At 46.6% G+C, this 22,003-nt stretch overlaps 1 protein-coding gene across 1 annotated transcript; it reads left to right on the forward strand.

Annotated features, from left to right (window-relative positions):
- The first annotated feature begins 1,567 nt into the window (after positions 1-1,567).
- NR2C2AP (nuclear receptor 2C2 associated protein) lies at positions 1,568-21,425 on the forward strand. The gene is made up of 5 exons (XM_069215855.1): positions 1,568-1,692; positions 3,489-3,579; positions 4,366-4,471; positions 7,930-7,997; positions 20,690-21,425. The coding sequence occupies exons 1-5, from the start codon at positions 1,655-1,657 to the stop codon at positions 20,804-20,806; spliced, it is 420 nt and encodes a 139-aa protein (XP_069071956.1). The 5' UTR covers positions 1,568-1,654; the 3' UTR covers positions 20,807-21,425.
- The last annotated feature ends 578 nt before the right edge of the window (positions 21,426-22,003 follow it).

Genomic DNA, 22,003 nt, shown 5'->3' on the forward strand with positions numbered 1-22,003 from the left:
TACTAAAGCATTTAAATGTCTCACACACTTACCATTCTCTACAGTATTGTACCATAACGTATTCAAATGTCTCTTACATATCCAGCTCCCCTTAACTGTATTTGGACCACCTAAATATTGCAAAGCAGAGATCTCTCATCACGCTAACATCAGACCGGTTGTATGTCAAATTACTATTGTCAGAAATACTGTGTTTCATAAATCCAGTGTCCCAATATTTGATTACAAAACATGTAACCCCACTGAGTGTAGTTTTTCTATTTTCATCTCCAATTTTGAGGATATTTTTTAAAATGATGTTTCTGCGATAATATTTCTGTTGAACGTTACCTCAACAACAATGTTCGGTACCACACCACCAGGGTAGTCACTTCTAACACGCATTGGCTAGACTTTGCAACAACAGCTGGCAGCAAAGGCTGGCCAGGGCTTAGTGTTGTGGCAAGTACCCAGCACTAACTTATTGGGAGATACTGGCAGAGTCTTCCTAGATCAGAAAATATTTCTGCTACTCAAAGCCTACCAAGACATGGGGGTGGGCCGTTACAGATTCTTAAATACACTATTGGGGCAGATCCTGGTTAAGGTGTGTGTGAAATTCACATAATTTGGTTTTGTGCAACTGGCAAAATGAAGTTATATTTTAGCACAAAATGCATCTGCGCATCACTTTTTGGGACAAGCACGCATTTAAATAAGATCAACATGAACAACAGCAGTTCGGTTGGTCTGTCCTGTGTGTTCACAAATTGCAGCAGTCATGGTACATTTTTACCACAAATGGCATGTATTTATGGAAACTAGCATGGGTTCAGAAATTTCACAAATCAAGTGTGAAGTAAAATGATGCAAGTTTTGCTGGCACAAATTTAAATTTCTCCAACGCCCTTACCTAATTTGGAGGTCAAGAAGTGGCTCGTCAGGGACAGCCACACTCACAAGCTCTGGCAGCAATTTGTAAGAGAACCAGGCATGTAGTTCCCACCCATTATAGCGCTGGGAAGGAGCAAAGAACTGTAACAGGCCGGCACTACTCATATCGAGGTGACATGCACTCACTGCCAAAAACTAAACTCAGTAAAGAGCCCACAAGGTTACTCACAGACAGCTAAGGAACGAAAATGAGCACAACACAAATAGAAGGCAACATTTTAGAACAGGAAATTGGGAGATTTAAAAATAGTAATCAGGAGAATGCATCCCCAAACCTCGACTTCTATTGAAGGAGAGGTAATTTCAGGCAGGAGACAGCCAAATTAAAGCCACTTTTTGCTTTACAAATCGGGGGTCCACTGCCTGAATCAGGTCTATTGGTATGTATGAAAAGACCTGTGAAGGGACCACAGCCCTGAGGATTCAGTGGGGGCTGCCTCCCCAGAGGAAAGGGTTTCCCATAAGGGCCTTGGTTCTAAATGTGACAAAGACAATATCCATGCCAGGGTCTGCCTCTCGTGTATTTAAGAGCTAGAAACCCCGAAGCAGGAGATCAGCTAAGAGCAAGGTCAGTCCAGAACCCAAAGCATCTCCTGAGTGGAGGTGACTGATATCTAGAGCAGTGGCCCAGCTGCGTTTCCGCCACACCCAATATGGCGGCCGTGGCGCGCCGCGCGCGGCGTCGCGAAGAGCGACCTTGCTTTACGGCACCCGCGGCAAGATGGCGGCGTCCGTGCTGGGAGCGGAGACCGTGAGCCGGTGAGGGAGGCTTCCTCGCGCCGCAGCGTCTGTGCCAGCCCGGCAGGGAGCAGCGCAGAGGAGGGCCAGGGGGTCGACGAGACGAATCAGCCATATTTAAGGGTCAATCGGAGAAATCTGCGGAAGTCCTGGAGCTCATTCGAAGCTCCGGAGGTCTCAAGCGTTCAGGACTCTCCGACATCCTCCGAGAGTCCAAATATTGTTATTCTTCTACAATTAATATAGCACAATCAATAGACTAATGTATCCATTGTACAGATGTGTGTGTAACCTCAAAGTCGGAGATTCAAATCCTGGTAGGGCCACACAGCCTTCCATCCTTCTAAGGCCGATAAAACTAGCACTATAGAATTGAGCAATACTTAATACGGTCTTCAGGACCTGGAGACCAGACAAACTATAAAATGTGCTTTGTGTGGGTATTAATTGCGATACCCTGTATTTCCAATCTAGTGCTTTATACCACACTTCTGTTGTTTTCGACTCTTGGCAACACACTTAACGCAACTTACTATACTGACTTCCAAAGTTGCCACAGCTTGACTTTTTTGACTTGCAAATCACTGTGTGTTTTAACCATGAGCATTCAACTCGCTGAGCCACCCTGCAAGCTTCTCTGGGAACATGGCTCCTAAAAGTTCAAGGCCACATCAAGATTCCTCTAGGAATCCAGACCTGGGGTTATAAGATGAATATATGACTGGATGCCGGTCCTAATCTTCTGTGGCTAGATACGTGCACTCTAAGAGCTGTCATTTTGGGCCATTTACATTGAAACAAGTGAAGTGGAATCAGTGATCTGTAATAGTAAGCCCGGGATCACAAAAAGGTGTGTCCCAGTGACGTGGAGGCATGTAATAACCCTATGCAGGCGCCCATTATCCTCCTGCCCAATCAGTTTTTTCCCTATCTAAGGCCTTTTACACCACAGACTGAGTTTGGGGCCAACCTGGTGTTAAATGAGCATTCCAGAGCTCTTAATGCACTTCAGGGACTTTTGCAACAGTTGTAGAGTTTAGAGAGCCCTATGCTGTCTGCTTCCGCAATTGAGGCCGGGTGTGTGTTCACCCAATCAAGGGTGCTCAAGGCCTCACCACATTTTTTTTATGTGGACTCGGTTATAGTTATTAAATGGGGCCTGTAAAATAAGGTTTTGTTAATATTTTCCATCGCAAATGTATATAGCTGATACTAAAGAATGTACGATACAAGCGTTGTCACGAAAAAAAAACCTATTCACATCTTAAAAAAAATATTTACTGTTATCATGTAGTAGTAGTGATCAGTACCACAAAACCAGACACCAATGTCTGATCTCACCTAATGAGAGAAGTTTCTTCATGTTCTCATGGGTCACACATTCCAGTTCTGGGGTTTCCTTCAGCAAAAAAATGGATTCTGGGAGTTTTAGCCATGGTTCACTTTGTTAGACTTGTAAAATGAGAACCTAGGAAGGCCTCTGGGGGTCCTGGTGGCTTGGAGCATTTGGTAACCCATTTGCCATCGGACAGCTGCTATTTGGTGTCTGAATAATAGCCGTCCTTTTTCAGTACTGCCCCTCCAGATCGGTCTCAGGCTTTGATCAATAATGCATTGGGTTCGGGAGTTTGGACACGAGTTTAGACCCTTTGGCTTAACCGTCCATTGCTAATTATTTTCTGAGTTCTTAACACCTCACTTTGACAACTGACCCTTCTGAATTGTAATTAACTGCTTTTGCAGTGTTTTCAATGTGCGTACTAGAAAAATAACTACTTCTAAGAACATTAACACGTGTATTTCCCTTTTGTTTGCAGAGTAAGTTCAGTTCTGAATAGGGATGTGAAACAGTTTGGCAAAAAGTATCTGTTTGATGGGAATGAGGACACCTGCTGGAACTCCGACCAGGTGAGTGACTAATTTTGGAAAAAGCAAATATCAATACATAAGTGGGCTACAACAAAACCTGGTCTTTGATATAGCTTTATAGCCAGCTGTAGAGGGCCTGCCTCCTTATACCTCTAAGGCATAACTTTGTTTTTGTTTTCTTTCTTTCTTTTTTTTTTTTTGGGGGGGGGGGATCAGCTCCAAAACACAGGTCCTGCTTCCTTATACCTCTAAGGCATAAGGTTGGAGGGGGGCCCAGCTTGAAAACATTTTGCTTTGGGAGGCTCAGAGCAAAAAAGTTTTAAGACATCTGCTCTAAGGTGTTTGGGGCAGGGTATGGGTTCTCTGACCCACTGGCCCTTGTGAGGGGTCTCAGAGGGACCCCACTTGGGTTCAAATAGAAAAAACATTGTGCCATGGGTGCTGCCGTAGTCCTAATGTCATTAATGATGTCACTGAACATCATGAGTGATTTAATATGTGAACATTTAAGCTGTGCATAGTAGTCGCACACTTTATAGTTATTACAATAAACCATAACTGGTGAATTTCAGTGTTTTTTGTTGTTGTTTTAGAACAATAGTTTTTATACTGCTACCTAGAACATCACTTTTGAACTTTAACCTTTGTTTTTTCCAATGAATTTCTGCAGTCTTTTAATGTAAGCTTAAATATTAGTACCTTACCTAACTATAATGTCACTTTAACCATTGCTTCCCGCCCCCCCCCCCCCCCAAGTAGGGAAATATATATATACACACACACACACACACACATTTATTTAATGTGACTTGTTTTTGGTCCTAGGGCTCCTCTCAGTGGATATTGATGGAATTTCCAACGAGCGTGCAAGTTTCTGAACTTCACATTCAGTTTCAAGGGGGATTCACTAGTCGAACAGCCAAACTCGAAGGTAAGAAATGCTTTTTTTTATTTTTTTTAAATCAGTATTGACAAAGCCAATAGGTTTGACTTTTGTATGGTGCACAGGCACAGTATACAGTGACACACCTTTTGGCTGTAGAAACAATATATTAACAACATGGGTTTGGCAAATACATGTGAATGCCCTTCGTGTACTGTGCCAGTTTAGGGCATCAGGTGCACTGTAGAAATTGCGTTGGACATGTGAAGAGAGTGCGTGTGCCATTTGTAGGAGGCTGGCCTGGCTTATAGTGGGTACCTTGTGGTACTTACACCCTGTGCCAGGTCCAGTTATCCCTTATTAGTAGAACAGAGGTGTTTCTAGCAGCTTAGGCTGATAGAAGGTAGCTATGGCAAAGCAGGTTAGGCTGAACTAGGAGACATGCAAAGCTCCTACTATACCACTTATATCATATAGCACAATATCATAAGAAAACACAATACTCAGTTACTAAAAATAAAGGTACTTTATTTTTATGACAATATGCCAAAAGTATCTCAGAGAATACCCTCACTTAGGAGGTAAGTAATATACACAAGTTAAATGTACACCAACCCAAAATAGGTAAGTAACAGTAAGAAAAGTAGTGCAAACAATGTGGAATCACAATAGAATGCAATAGGTGAACATAGGTCTAGGGGCAACACAAACCATATACTCCATGAGTGGAATGCGAATCACGAATGGACCCCAGACCTATGGGAGCATGTAGAGGGTCGCTGGGACTGTAGGAAAACAGTAAGGGTGTCCAAAATACCCCACCCCAAGACCCTAGAAAGTAAGAGTAAAGTTAACCTACTACCCCAGAAAGACACCATAGTCGTGATAGGGGGATTCTGCAAGAAGCACCAGCAAAACACTGAAGACGGATTCCTGGACGTGAGGACCTGCAAGGCAAGGGGACCAAGTCTAAGAGGGGGCAGGAGCCCAGGAAACCCCGGATGAAGGTGCAAAAGGGCTGCCTCCGGGTGGAAGAAGCAGAAGATTCTGCAACAACGAAAAGGGCTAGGAACTTCTCCTTTGGATAGAAGATGTCCCACGACGTGCTGGATGCTGCAGAAGTGTTTCCACCCAGAAATACAGCAACAAGCCTTGCTAGCTGCAAGGGACACAGTAGAGGTTTTTGGGTGCTGCTGGGGACCAGGATGTCGCCCCTTGGTGCTTAGCAACTCAGAGAGCCCCCGCAGAAGCAGGCAGCACCCGCAGAAGTACCGGAGCAGGCACTTAAAAGATTTGTGAACCAGAATCACAAAAGGAGGGTCCCACGATGTCGGAGTCCAACTCAGAGGGTTGAGCACTGCAGGACGGAGTGCTGGGGACCCAGGCTAGGCTGTGCACAAAGGAATCCTAGGAGAAGTGCACAGAAGCCGGAGCAGCTGCAAATCACACAGTACACTGGTTTGCAGTTTAGCGTTGGGAGGCAAGGACTTACCTCCACCAAGCTTGGACTGAAGGATCACTGACTGTGGGGGTCACTTGGATCTAGCTCCTGTGTTCCAGGGACCACGCTCGTCAGGATGAGAGGGGACCCAGAGGACCGGTGATGTAGTCTTTTTGTGCCTGCATTAGCAGGGGGAAGATTCCGTTGACCCACAGGAGATTTCTTCTTGGCTTCCCCTGCAGGGTGAAGGCAGACAGCTCTCAGAGCATGCACAACCAGGAAACATTTGAGAAAGCCGGCAGGATGAGGCGCTACAATGTTGGTAGTCATCTTGCTACTTTGTAGCGGTTTTGCAGGCGTCCTGGAGCAGTCAGCGGTCGATCCTTGGCAGAAGTCGAAGAGGGAAGTGCAGAGGAACTCTGGTGAGCTCTTGCATTCGTTATCTGAGGAATACCCCAGAGGAGAGACCCTAAATAGCCAGAAAAGTAGGTTTGGCTACCAAGAGAGGTAAGAGCCTATCAGAGGGGGTCTCTGACGTCACCTGCTGGCACTGGCCACTCAGAGCAGTCCAGTGTGCCCCCCCAACACCTCTGAATCCAAGATGGCAGAGGTCTGGGACACACTGGAGGGGCTCTGGGCACCTCCCCTGGGAGGTACTGGTCAGGGGAGTGGTCACTCCCCTTTCCTTTGTCCAGTTTCGCACCAGAGCAGGGCTGGGGGATCCCTGAACCGGTGTAGACTGGCTTATGCAGAGATGGGCGCCATCTGTGCCCATAAAAGCATTTCCAGAGGTTGGGGGAGGCTACTCCTCCCCAGCCTTTCACACCTATTTCCAAAGTGAGAGGTTGTAACACCCTCTCTCAGAGGAAATCCTTTGTTCTGCCTTCCTGGGCCGGGGCTCCCCAGACCCCGGGAGGGAAGAATCCTGTCTGAGGGGTTGGCAGCAGCAGCAGCTGCTGCAGTGGAAACCCCGGAAAGGCAGTTTGGCAGTACCCAGGTTCTGTGCTAGAGAACCGGGGGATCATGGAATTGTCCCCCCCAATACCAGAATGGTATTGGGGTGACTATTCCATGATCTTAGACATGTTACATGGCCATGTTCGGAGTTACCATGGTGACGCTACACATAGGTAGTGACCTATGTGCAGTGCACACGTGTAATGGTGTCCCCGCACTCACAAAGTTCGGGGAATTTGCCCTGAACGATGTGGGGGCACCTTGGCTAGTGCCAGGGTGCCCATACACTAAGTAACTAGGCACCCAACCTTTACCAAGTGAGGGTTAGACATATAGGTGACTTATAAGTTACTTATGTGCAGTGAAAAATGGCTGTGAAATAACATCGACGTTATTTCACTCAGGCTGCAGTGGCAGGCCTGTGTAAGAATTGTCTGAGCTCCCTATGGGTGGCAAAAGAAATGCTGCAGCCCATAGGGATCTCCTGAAACCCCAATACCCTGGGTACCTAAGTACCATATACAAGGGAATTTTATGGGTGTACCAGTGTGCCAATGAGAATTGGTAAAATTAGTCACTAGCCTGCACTGACAATTTTAGAAAGCAGAGAGAGCATAAACACTGAGGTTCTGGTTAGCAGAGCCTCAGTGATACAGTTAGGCACCACACAGGGAACACATACAGGGCATACACTATGAGCACTGGGGTCCTGCCTAGCAGGATCCCAGTGACATAAGGGCAAAAACAAACATACTTACAGTGAAAATGGGGGTAACATGCCAGGCAAGATGGTACTTTCCTACACGATTGAACACAGACTTTAGTATATTTGGTCACATATTTCTGGAAGCAACACAGGAGGTGATGAAGTGCAAATCACAAAGTTCAAGAATCACAGATATTATTGTAGTCAGAGCTGTGAAGCTGCACATGTCTCAAACACAATATTGCAAAGACGTTTGGGGAAAAAGGTTTTTTAAAAGTGCTCAATGAGCAAAGGTTGTGGAGCACAAGGTGCAAAAATTTGAGATTCAGCTTAGAAATCAGTATTCGAGAACGAAGCAGGAACAGCTATCTGTTTATTACATTGGTACTTTTTTTCTTTTAGGCAGCAGAAAGAATGAAGATTTTGTGAAAATCTTGGATTTCTATCCTGAAGATACTAACGCTCTGCAGATATCCTTTACTCATGTTCATCAATGCACCTGTCAGGAGATGTGATTTTGTGGGTGGTTTCCATTGACAGACACTGCACAGTGATACAGAATGTTTCTTTGAGAAGATGGTGTTCCTACTTCCTGATGTAAGCTTCAAACAGCTCTTCGGAAGAGGCGTAGGGGTGAAATTACAAGTCAGCTGCATTTTGAGTGAGAACAAGAAACACAGGAAGAGCATTTGCCTCCTACTCACGTCTTAACCTCCAAGCACTTGGTTACGGGGTACTTCTTGCAGGCACTAGATCAAAAGTCCAGCTCTACAACCACTCAAGAGGCCAGTGGGGCTGTATCAGAGGAGCCCACTTAGTACCAGCCAGGTAAAGTCTGCTGCGCTCATTCTGGCTGGTCAGACCTGTAGGTTAGTCCACATGATGTACAATATCTAAGGGCACCCAATTTGGAAAAGGAAAAAAATATATATGTGAGTGTGTTCCAGGACTGGGTGTATGTATGTGTAGGAAAGTACCATCTTGCCTGGCATGTTACCCCCATTTTTCACTGTATATATGTTGTTTTAGTTGTATGTGTCACTGGGACCCTGGTAACTCAGGGCCCCAGTGCTCATAAGTGTGCCTGAATGTGTTACCTGTGTAGTGACTAACTGTCTCACTGAGGCTCTGCTAATCAGAACCTCAGTGGTTATGCTCTCTCATTTCTTTCCAAATTGTCACTAACAGGCTAGTGACCATTTTTACCAACTTACATTGGCTTACTGGAACACCCTTATAATTCCCTAGTATATGGTACTGAGGTACCCAGGGTATTGGGGTTCCAGGAGATCCCTATGGGCTGCAGCATTTCTTTTGCCACCCATAGGGAGCTCTGACAATTCTTACACAGGCCTGCCACTGCAGCCTGAGTGAAATAACGTCCACGTTATTTCACAGCCATTTTACACTGCACTTAAGTAACTTATAAGTCACCTATATGTCTAACCTTTACCTGGTAAAGGTTAGGTGCAAAGTTACTTAGTGTGAGGGCACCCTGGCACTAGCCAAGGTGCCCCCACATTGTTCAGAGCCAATTCCCTGAACTTTGTGAGTGCGGGGACACCATTACACGCGTGCACTACATATAGGTCACTACCTATATGTAGCTTCACAATGGTAACTCCGAATATGGCCATGTAACATGTCTATGATCATGGAATTGCCCCCTCTATGCCATCCTAGCATAGTTGGCACAATCCCATGATCCCAGTGGTCTGTAGCACAGACCCTGGTACTGCCAAACTGCCCTTCCTGGGGTTTCACTGCAGCTGCTGCTGCTGCCAACCCCTCAGACAGGCATCTGCTCTCCTGGGGTCCAGCCAGGCCTGGCCCAGGATGGCAGAACAAAGAACTTCCTCTGAGAGAGGGTGTGACACCCTCTCCCTTTGGAAAATGGTGTGAAGGCAGGGGAGGAGTAGCCTCCCCCAGCCTCTGGAAATGCTTTGTTGGGCACAGATGTGCCCAATTCTGCATAAGCCAGTCTACACCGGTTCAGGGACCCCTTAGCCCCTGCTCTGGCGCGAAACTGGACAAAGGAAAGGGGAGTGACCACTCCCCTGACCGGCACCTCCCCTGGGAGGTGTCCAGAGCTCCTCCAGTGTGCTCCAGACCTCTGCCATCTTGGAAACAGAGGTGCTGCTGGCACACTGGACTGCTCTGAGTGGCCAGTGCCACCAGGTGACGTCAGAGACTCCTTGTGATAGGCTCCTTCAGGTGTTAGTAGCCTATCCTCTCTCCTAGGTAGCCAAACCCTCTTTTCTGGCTATTTAGGGTCTCTGTCTCTGGGGAAACTTTAGATAACGAATGCAAGAGCTCACCCGAGTTCCACTGCATCGCTCTCTTCACCTTCTGCCAAGGAATCGACTGCTGACCGCGCTGGAAGCCTGCAAACCTGCAACATAGTAGCAAAGACTACTACTGCAACTCTGTAACGCTGATCCTGCCGCCTTCTCAACTGTTTTCCTGCTTGTGCACGCTGTGGGGGTAGTCTGCCTCCTCTCTGCACCAGAAGCTCCGAAGAAATCTCCCGTGGGTCGACGGAATCTTCCCCCTGCAACCGCAGGCACCAAAAAGCTGCATTACCGGTCCCTTGGGTCTCCTCTCAGCACGACGAGCGAGGTCCCTCGAATCCAGCGACTCTGTCCAAGTGAACCCCACAGTCCAGTGACTCTTCAGTCCAAGTTTGGTGGAGGTAAGTCCTTGCCTCACCTCGCTGGGCTGCATTGCTGGGAACCGCGACTTTTGCAGCTACTCCGGCCCCTGTGCACTTCCGGCGGAAATCCTTTGTGCCCAGCCAAGCCTGGGTCCACGGCACTCTAACCTGCATTGCACGACTTTCTAAGTTGGTCTCTGGCGACGTGGGACTCCTTTGTGCAACTTCGGGTGAGCACCGTTTCACGCATCCTCGTAGTGCCTGTTTCTGGCACTTCTCCGGGTGCTACCTGCTGGTGAGAGGGCTCCTTGTCTTGCTCGACGTCCCCTCTCTCTCCTGGTCCAATTTGCGACCTCCTGGTCCCTCCAGGGCCACAGCAGCGTCCAAAAACGCTAACCGCACGATTTGCAGCTAGCAAGGCTTGTTGGCGTTCTTTCGGCGGGAAAACACTTCTGCACGACTCTCCACGGCGAGAAGGATCCGTCCACCAAAGGGGAAGTCTCTAGTCCTTTTCGTTCCTGCAGAAACCTCAGCTTCTTCTGTCCAGTAGAAGCTTCTTTGCACCCGCAGCTGGCATTTCCTGGGCATTTGCCCATCTCCGACTTGCTTGTGACTTTTGGACTTGGTCCCCTTGTTCCACAGGTACCCTAGATTGGAAATCCACAGTTGTTGCATTGTTGGTTTGTGTCTTTCCTGCATTATTCCTCTAACACGACTTCTTTGTCCTTAGGGGAACTTTAATGCACTTTGCACTCACTTTTCAGGGTCTTGGGGAGGGTTATTTTTCTAACTCTCACTATTTTCTAATAGTCCCAGCGACCCTCTACAAGGTCACATAGGTTTGGGGTCCATTCGTGGTTCGCATTCCACTTTTGGAGTATATGGTTTGTGTTGCCCCTATCCCTATGTTTCCCCATTGCATCCTATTGGAACTATACATTGTTTGCACTGTTTTCTAAGACTATACTGCATATTTTTGCTATTGTGTATATATATCTTGTGTATATTTCCTATCCTCTCACAGAGGGTACACTCTAAGATACTTTGGCATATTGTCATAAAAATAAAGTACCTTTATTTTTAGTATAACTGTGTATTGTGTTTTCTTATGATATTGTGCATATGACACTAAGTGGTACTGTAGTAGCTTCACACGTCTCCTAGTTCAGCCTAGGCTGCTCTGCTAAGCTACCATTATCTATCAGCCTAAGCTGCTAGACACCCTATACACTAATAAGGGATAACTGGGCCTGGTGCAAGGTGCAAGTACCCCTTGGTACTCACTACAAGCCAGTCCAGCCTCCTACATTGGTTGTGCAGCGGTGGGATAAGTGCTTTGAGACTACTTACCACTCTTGTCATTGTACTTTTCATAAGAGAAAAATATACAAAACAAGGTCAGTGTATATACACATAGCCAAAAAGTTTTGCATTTCCTCTTTTCACTCTTTTCTAAGTGCTGAAAAGTACTTCTAAACTTTCAAAAAATTCTTAAAAGTTTACAAAGTTTTTTTCTGTCTTTCTAAAAAGTTCTGAAAACTTTTCTCTTTTTCTATCACTTTAACTCTCTCTAAAAATGTCTGGCACAGGCCAAAATGTTGATCTGTCCAAACTTGCATATGATCACCTTAGCTGGAAAGGAGCAAGGAGTCTCTGCATAGAGAGAGGTTTGAGTGTAGGGAAGAATCCTTCCTTAGAACTGTTAATTAACATGCTTAGAGTACAGGATAAGGCCATAAGTGCCCAATCTGTAGAAAAAGTAGCTAATGGTTCTCAATCTGATCCAGGGACTCCCCCAGGAAAAGATTCAGGAAAGAAACTTCCTAGCCTGCCCATTACTAGACAGTCTAGCATAGTTGGTAATGATGATGAGCCACACCATATAAATAGTGTTGTCTCACATCATAGCAAAAGCATTTATTCTCACCATACTGGTAGTGATGTTTCTGTTAGCCAAGTTGTTAGGGTGGCTTCTGTAAGGGACAGGTCTCCTTCTGTCCATTCTCACCATACTTCTGTTTCAAGGCATGTCCCTCCCACCCACCCTGATAACAGATTGTTAGAAAGGGAGCTCAATAGATTGAGAGTGGAACAAACCAGACTGAAGCTCAAGAAGCAACAGCTGGATTTGGATAGACAGACTTTAGAAGTAGAGAAGGAGAGACAGAAACTGGGTTTAGAAACCCATGGTGGCAGCAGCAGTATTCCCCATAGTCATCCTGCAAAAGAGCATGATTCCAGGAATCTGCACAAGATTGTTCCCCCTTATAAGGAGGGGGATGACATTAACAAGTGGTTTGCTGCACTTGAGAGGGCCTGTGTTGTACAGGATGTCCCTCAAAGGCAGTGGGCTGCTATCCTATGGCTATCATTTAGTGGAAAAGGTAGGGATAGGCTCCTTACTGTGAAAGAAAATGATGCTAATAATTTCCAAGTTCTTAAGAATGCACTCCTGGATGGTTATGGCTTAACCACTGAACAGTACAGGATAAAGTTCAGAGAGACCAAAAAGGAGTCTTCACAAGACTGGGTTGATTTCATTGACCAGGCAGTGAAGGCCTTGGAGGGGTGGTTACATGGCAGTAAGGTTACTGACTTTGAAAGCCTGTATAACTTGATCCTGAGAGAGCATATTCTTAATAATTGTGTGTCTAATTTGTTGCACCAGTACTTGGTGGACTCTGATCTGACCTCTCCCCAAGAATTGGGAAAGAAGGCAGACAAATGGGTCAGAACAAGAGTGAACAGAAAAGTTCATACAGGGGGTGACAAAGATGGCAACAAAAAGAAGGATGGTAAGTCTTCTGACAAGGGTGGGGACAAATCTAAAAATGAGTCTTCATCAGGCCCACAAAAACACTCTGGTGGGGGTGGTGGGCCCAAATCCTCTTTTAATCAGAACAAGGAAAAGAAACCATGGTGCTATTTATGTAAGATAAAAGGCCATTGGACCACAGATCCCAGTTGTCCAAAGAAAGGCACCAAGCCTCCTACCACCACAACCCCTACTGCTACACCTAGTGTCCCTACTAATAGCAGTGGTGGTGGGAGCAAACCTACTAATAGCTAATCCAAGGGAGTAGCTGGGCTCACTATTGGTAACTTAGTTGGGGGTTGGCCTTGTTAGGGAGGCCACAGAGGCTGTGTTAGTCTCTGAGGGGGCTATTGATTTAGCCACCTTAGTTGCTTGTCCCCTTAATATGGATAAGTACAAGCAGCTACCCCTAATAAATGGTGTTGAGGTTCAGGCCTACAGGGACACTGGTGCCAGTGTGACTATGGTCATAGAGAAACTGGTCCACCCTGAACAACACCTACTTGGTCACCAGTACCAAGTAACCGATGCTCACAACAACACACTTAGCCACCCCATAGCTGTTGTAAATCTCAACTGGGGGGGGGTTACTGGTCCAAAGAAAGTTGTGGTAGCTTCAGATTTACCTGTAGACTGTCTATTAGGGAATGATTTGGAGACATCAGCTTGGTCAGATGTGGAGTTGGAGGCCCATGCAGCAATGCTGGGCATCCCAGGGCATATTTTTGCTTTGACAAGGGCTCAGGCCAAAAAGCAAAAAGGACAGGGAAGCTTGGATCCTGGAACAATGGACCAAGTGCTCCCTAAAGCTAGGGCTAGTAGAAGCAAACCACTTCCTACTATCCCTCCCTCTACAGTGGATTCAACTTCTGAGGAAGAAGAATTCCCTCCCTGTGCAGAACCTACACCAGAGGAGCTGGAAGCAGACACTGCTGAGCTTTTGGGTGAAGGGGGGCCTGCCAGAGAGGAGCTGAGTGTGGCACAGCAAACCTGTCCCACATTAGAGGGTCTCAGACAGCAAGCTGTCAAACAGGCTAATGGGGATGTCAGTAACTCTCACAGAGTTTACTGGGAGGACAACCTCTTGTACACTGAGCATAGTGATCCTAAACCTGGAGCTGCCAGGAGATTAGTGATTCCTCAGGAGTACAGAAAGTTCCTCCTAACACTGGCACATGACATTCCCTTAGCTGGGCATCTAGGACAAATGAAAACTTGGGACAGGCTTGTTCCCCTGTTTCATTGGCCTAGAATGTCTGAGGACACAAAGGAATTTTGTAAGTCCTGTGAAACCTGTCAAGCCAGTGGCAAGACAGGTGGCACACCAAAGGCACCCCTTATTCCACTGCCTGTGGTTGGGGTTCCCTTTGAAAGGGTAGGGGTTGACATAGTTGGCCCCCTTGACCCTCCTACTGCTTCAGGCAATAGATTTATCTTGGTGGTAGTGGACCATGCCACAAGATATCCTAAAGCTATTCCTTTAAGGACCACTACAGCACCTGCAGTGGCAAAGGCCCTCCTAGGAATATTTTCCAGGGTGGGCTTCCCAAAGGAAGTGGTATCAGACAGGGGAAGCAATTTCATGTCTGCATACTTAAAGGCCATGTGGAAGGAGTGTGGTGTAACGTACAAGTTCACAACACCCTATCATCCACAAACAAATGGACTGGTGGAGAGATTTAATAAAACTCTCAAAGGCATGATTATGGGTCTCCATGAAAAACTCCGCAGGAGATGGGATATCCTTCTACCATGCCTCCTTTTTGCCTACAGGGAGGTACCCCAGAAAGGAGTGGGCTTCAGCCCCTTTGAACTTCTTTTTGGACACTCTGTTAGGGGTCCACTCACACTTGTAAAGGAGGGTTGGGAACAACCTTTAAAAGCTCCTAAGCAGGATATTGTGGATTATGTACTTGGCCTCAGATCAAGGATGGCTGAGTACATGAAAAAGGCCAGTAAAAACCTTCAGGCCAGCCAAGAGCTCCAGAAGCATTGGCAGGATCAGAAGGCTGTTTTGGTTCAGTACCAACCAGGGCAGAAAGTGTGGGTCTTGGAGCCTGTGGCCCCAAGAGCACTCCAAGATAAATGGAGTGGTCCCCACACAATTGTTGAAAAGAAGGGAGAAGTCACCTATTTAGTTGACTTAGGCACTGCCAGGAGTCCCCTTAGGGTGCTCCATGTCAACCGCCTGAAACCCTACTATGACAGGGCTGATCTCACCCTGCTCATGGCAACTGATGAGGGACAGGAAGAAGACAGTGATCCTCTACCTGATCTCTTCTCTTCCACAGAACAAGATGCTCTTGTGGAAGGTGTAGTTTTGGCTGATTGTCTTACTGCTGAGCAGAAAGATAATTGCATAAATCTCCTAGATCAATTCTCTGAACTCTTCTCTACTGTGCCAGGTACCACTTCTTGGTGTGAGCACACTATAGATACTGGAGACAGTTTACCTGTCAAAAGTAAGATCTATAGGCAGCCTGACCATGTCAGGGACTGCATAAAGCAAGAGGTCCAGAAAATGTTAGAACTAGGAGTGGTTGAGCACTCTGACAGTCCATGGGCTTCTCCTGTGGTACTGGTACCAAAACCCCATTCCAAAGATGGAAAGAAGGAAATGCGGTTTTGTGTAGACTATAGAGGTCTCAACTTGGTAACCAAAACTGATGCTCACCCTATACCCAGGGCAGATGAGCTCATAGATACACTGGCATCTGCCAAGTATCTAAGCACTTTTGATTTGACTGCAGGGTATTGGCAGATCAAATTGTCAGAAGATGCTAAACCTAAGACTGCATTTTCTACCATTGGAGGACATTAGCAGTTTACTGTAATGCCTTTTGGTTTGAAAAATGCACCTGCCACTTTTCAGAGGTTGGTGAACACAGTCCTGCAAGGGCTGGAAGCTTTCAGTGCAGCATATTTGGACGATATAGCTGTCTTTAGCTCCAGCTGGGATGATCACCTGGTCCACCTATGGAAAGTTTTGGAGGCCCTGCAAAAGGCAGGCCTCACTATCAAGGCTTCAAAGTGCCAGATAGGGCAGGGTAAGGTGGTTTATCTGGGACACCTTGTTGGTGGGGAACAGATTGCACCACTTCAGGGGAAAATCCAAACAATTATTGATTGGGTTCCCCCTACCACTCAGACTCAGGTGAGAGCCTTCCTAGGCCTCACTGGGTATTACAGGAGGTTCATTAAGAACTATGGCTCCATTGCAGCCCCTCTTAATGACCTCACATCCAAGAAAATGCCTAAAAAGGTTTTATGGACAGCAAACTGTCAGAAAGCTTTTGAGGAGCTGAAGCAGGCCATGTGCTCTGCACCTGTCCTGAAAAGCCCTTGTTACTCTAAAAAATTCTATGTCCAAACTGATGCATCTGAATTAGGAGTAGGGGCAGTCCTATCACAACTTAATTCTGAGGGCCAGGATCAACCTGTTGCTTTTATTAGTAGGAGGTTGACCCCTAGAGAAAAGCGTTGGTCTGCCATTGAGAGGGAGGCCTTTGCTGTGGTCTGGGCTCTGAAGAAGTTGAGGCCATACCTGTTTGGCACTCACTTCATTGTTCAGACAGACCACAAACCTCTACTTTGGCTAAAACAAATGAAAGGTGAAAATCCTAAATTGTTGAGGTGGTCCATATCCCTACAGGGAATGGACTATACAGTGGAACATAGACCTGGGAGTAGCCACTCCAATGCAGATGGACTCTCCAGATATTTCCACTTAGACAATGAAGACTCATCAGGTCATGGCTAGTCTTATTGTCCTTCGTTTGGGGGGGGGGGGTTGTGTAGGAAAGTACCATCTTGCCTGGCATGTTACCCCCATTTTTCACTGTATATATGTTGTTTTAGTTGTATGTGTCACTGGGACCCTGGTAACCCAGGGCCCCAGTGCTCATAAGTGTGCCTGAATGTGTTACCTGTGTAGTGACTAACTGTCTCACTGAGGCTCTGCTAATCAGAACCTCAGTGGTTATGCTCTCTCATTTCTTTCCAAATTGTCACTAACAGGCTAGTGACCATTTTTACCAACTTACATTGGCTTACTGGAACACCCTTATAATTCCCTAGTATATGGTACTGAGGTACCCAGGGTATTGGGGTTCCAGGAGATCCCTATGGGCTGCAGCATTTCTTTTGCCACCCATAGGGAGCTCTGACAATTCTTACACAGGCCTGCCACTGCAGCCTGAGTGAAATAACGTCCACGTTATTTCACAGCCATTTTACACTGCACTTAAGTAACTTATAAGTCACCTCTATGTCTAACCTTTACCTGGTAAAGGTTAGGTGCAAAGTTACTTAGTGTGAGGGCACCCTGGCACTAGCCAAGGTGCCCCCACATTGTTCAGAGCCAATTCCCTGAACTTTGTGAGTGCGGGGACACCATTACACGCGTGCACTACATATAGGTCACTACCTATATGTAGCTTCACAATGGTAACTCCGAATATGGCCATGTAACATGTCTATGATCATGGAATTGCCCCCTCTATGCCATCCTAGCATAGTTGGCACAATCCCATGATCCCAGTGGTCTGTAGCACAGACCCTGGTACTGCCAAACTGCCCTTCCTGGGGTTTCACTGCAGCTGCTGCTGCTGCCAACCCCTCAGACAGGCATCTGCCCTCCTGGGGTCCAGCCAGGCCTGGCCCAGGATGGCAGAACAAAGAACTTCCTCTGAGAGAGGGTGTGACACCCTCTCCCTTTGGAAAATGGTGTGAAGGCAGGGAAGGAGTAGCCTCCCCCAGCCTCTGGAAATGCTTTGTTGGGCACAGATGGTGCCCAATTCTGCATAAGCCAGTCTACACCGGTTCAGGGACCCCTTAGCCCCTGCTCTGGCGCGAAACTGGACAAAGGAAAGGGGAGTGACCACTCCCCTGACCTGCACCTCCCCTGGGAGGTGTCCAGAGCTCCTCCAGTGTGCTCCAGACCTCTGCCATCTTGGAAACAGAGGTGCTGCTGGCACACTGGACTGCTCTGAGTGGCCAGTGCCACCAGGTGACGTCAGAGACTCCTTGTGATAGGCTCCTTCAGGTGTTAGTAGCCTATCCTCTCTCCTAGGTAGCCAAACCCTCTTTTCTGGCTATTTAGGGTCTCTGTCTCTGGGGAAACTTTAGATAACGAATGCAAGAGCTCATCCGAGTTCCTCTGCATCTCTCTCTTCACCTTCTGCCAAGGAATCGACTGCTGACCGCGCTGGAAGCCTGCAAACCTGCAACATAGTAGCAAAGACGACTACTGCAACTCTGTAACGCTGATCCTGCCGCCTTCTCGACTGTTTTCCTGCTTGTGCATGCTGTGGGGGTAGTCTGCCTCCTCTCTGCACCAGAAGCTCCGAAGAAATCTTCCGTGGGTCGACGGAATCTTCCCCCTGCAACCGCAGGCACCAAAAAGCTGCATTACCGGTCCCTTGGGTCTCCTCTCAGCACGACGAGCGAGGTCCCTCGAATCCAGCGACTCTGTCCAAGTGACCCCCACAATCCAGTGACTCTTCAGTCCAAGTTTGGTGGAGGTAAGTCCTTGCCTCACCTCGCTGGGCTGCATTGCTGGGAACCGCGACTTTTGCAGCTACTCCGGCCCCTGTGCACTTCCGGCGGAAATCCTTTGTGCACAGCCAAGCCTGGGTCCACGGCACTCTAACCTGCATTGCACGACTTTCTAAGTTGGTCTCCGGCGACGTGGGACTCCTTTGTGCAACTTCGGGTGAGCACCGTTTCACGCATCCTCGTAGTGCCTGTTTCTGGCACTTCTCCGGGTGCTACCTGCTGGTGAGAGGGCTCCTTGTCTTGCTCGACGTCCCCTCTCTCTCTTGGTCCAATTTGCGACCTCCTGGTCCCTCCAGGGCCACAGCAGCGTCCAAAAACGCTAACCGCACGATTTGCAGCTAGCAAGGCTTGTTGGCGTTCTTTCGGCGGGAAAACACTTCTGCACGACTCTCCACGGCGAGAGGGATCCGTCCACCAAAGGGGAAGTCTCTAGCCCTTTTCGTTCCTGCAGAAACCTCAGCTTCTTCTGTCCAGTAGAAGCTTCTTTGCACCCGCAGCTGGCATTTCCTGGGCATTTGCCCATCTCCGACTTGCTTGTGACTTTTGGACTTGGTCCCCTTGTTCCACAGGTACCCTAGATTGGAAATCCACAGTTGTTGCATTGTTGGTTTGTGTCTTTCCTGCATTATTCCTCTAACACGACTTCTTTGTCCTTAGGGGAACTTTAGTGCACTTTGCACTCACTTTTCAGGGTCTTGGGGAGGGTTATTTTTCTAACTCTCACTATTTTCTAATAGTCCCAGCGACCCTCTACAAGGTCACATAGGTTTGGGGTCCATTCGTGGTTCGCATTCCACTTTTGGAGTATATGGTTTGTGTTGCCCCTATCCCTATGTTTCCCCATTGCATCCTATTGGAACTATACATTGTTTGCACTGTTTTCTAAGACTATACTGCATATTTTTGCTATTGTGTATATGTATCTTGTGTATATTTCCTATCCTCTCACAGAGGGTACACTCTAAGATACTTTGGCATATTGTCATAAAAATAAAGTACCTTTATTTTTAGTATAACTGTGTATTGTGTTTTCTTATGATATTGTGCATATGACACTAAGTGGTACTGTAGTAGCTTCACACGTCTCCTAGTTCAGCCTAGGCTGCTCTGCTAAGCTACCATTATCTATCAGCCTAAGCTGCTAGACACCCTATACACTAATAAGGGATAACTGGGCCTGGTGCAAGGTGCAAGTACCCCTTGGTACTCACTACAAGCCAGTCCAGCCTCCTACAGTATGGAGATATATATATAACTGCGCGTGTGCCAGCGCTTCCATCGATAGCACCCATACAACTATTAACCATCACACTTCTACAAGTGTGACAATGCAGACTATTACAGGGCCTCGGAGTTGTAAGAATGGCCTTGGACAGCAAGTATTAGTCATCTTTAACATTTGTTGAATGAATAAATAATTGCTGTTCTGCCCATTTCTAAATTGGACAAAGATTGTCACCAAGTGGCAGACTGCCATAAGTGCCGGTGTTGACAATTAAGTGCTGGTGCTGAGCAGTGGAAACGTCTGGCTCAAATTAAGCACTGATATCTAAGCATTACCAGGGAAACTGATACATTATTGTAACAATACATGCAGATTTTGCTCTTTACTTTTTGGGCTCAGCACAGATTTTATCGCAATCCTACTCGTTTTTCAGCTGTACAACCAACAGGCATCAAAAAAGCCAAAATGTCTGGCCTTGTGAGCCTTTTTTTTTTTTTTTTGTTTCATTTCAAGAACCTGCCCCAGAAATGAAGAGAAAAAAGAAGAAAATGTGATGCTGCCTAAATACAGTAGCATTGTGCCTGAAATTAACAGGGACTGTCGGAAACTTGGGATGAATTGTCTTCTGTAATAGTAAACCACTGTCAGTATCACAGTCAGTGAAGTAGTTCACTGAGGTCTTTCTTCTCTGTCTGACGGTCAGAGGTATTAACATTTTTGGCACCAACTAAGGTTTCATCATTCCAAAGTTAGGCAGCGACAGGCTTTTCAGTGTGTGTTGTGCACTACATCGTTCGTCAATAATTAAAGTCATCATAGTAACATTTTAATCTGATCGACAAAACTAATAATGTATTGATTGTTGTGTCACGTTCTCTTCCTCCACCAATATTTCCTTCACTGCTGCAGTCACAGATTTCCCATGGAAGCCGCGACCATCGATAAACTGAAGATAACATTCCAGGACAGCACAGATTTTTTTGGGAGGATTATAGTCTATCACCTTGATGTCCTGGGCGAGAAACCATAGCTTCTCGTTGACATCTCACAAGCGACGCCAGCATTATCCTGGTGAAGCCCGTATCACACTCACCCCATTGGGACGAAACTGGAGGATTCCAAGTGGTTCGAAGCATCCTGGCTGCAGCATTGTTGCAGACCTCGGCGAGTACCTACAGGAGCACTAGACTGCACCTAGGTGAAGGGCGACGGAATTAAATGGCATACTCGGCTGACGAACACCCAGTGTTCATATAGGGATTGCGGAAAAACTACCTCCACGACAAAGCAAAACCCGGACATCGGCACAAACCAATCAACATGCACAAAATCCATTTAAATGATCTATGATGTTTAACTGAGGACTATGAAGGACAGTGACACAGGGTTATGATGATGAAACACATACATGGACGTAGAATACCCTGGAGATTTCAGGTGCAGACAAGGAGCTGCTGTAAAACTTTGGACTTCAGGAATATTCCAGGACCCCGGGTCTGGGCAATCAACGCAAATCTGCGTCACAGAACAAGCATCTCTATGTAAAACTTCAAAAAAAAAAAACATAAAATGCCTAAAAACATGCACATTTGATAACATTAAGATACTTTTTCAGTTCCTGAATGTAATAAACCATAACATACCAAACACTCACTGTAAAACGCAGCCATTAGTAGCAAGTGAAATCAGTAGGGCCACAGAGCACCATCGACATGTGTAGCGCAGTATCACAGAACCGTTTGTCGAGTGCCCACATCCTGCCCTTTTAAATGTTCTTCTGTTCCTATTTGGGTTGGCTTTCCAATTGTTACCCAGATTTACCTCTTTTGTACATCTCAACACTCCACAAATGAAGATTACGACTCTTTGTGTTATAGGCTTGTGGGTAGTCAAGAGTGACAGAGAGAGGGAATTCAAGAGCCCAGTGGTGAGGCCGGGTCCCTGCGGTTATCGGGTTGCCCTATTTTTTTAATCAATTGGGTCAGGTGAGGCCTATGCTCAGTGGAAAAATGAAAATGGAGAGAGCAGTTATTGCAATTTAGCATCACTGTATTCTTGAACACTTACAATGAGTAAGCGTCTGTCCAACCAGGGGCATCTTTAGGGCTTTTTGTAACTACTGTCCCTGTCTGTAGCACGTGGAAGGGACGGTGAGCATACACAACCAGATCACTAAAGTGACAATTATTTTTTCAATTTTTTTTAGCAATCTTTACTTCCTGCTGCA

The sequence above is a fragment of the Pleurodeles waltl genome, chromosome 12 (genome assembly GCF_031143425.1).
Source record: "Pleurodeles waltl isolate 20211129_DDA chromosome 12, aPleWal1.hap1.20221129, whole genome shotgun sequence".
NCBI lineage: Eukaryota > Metazoa > Chordata > Amphibia > Caudata > Salamandridae > Pleurodeles > Pleurodeles waltl.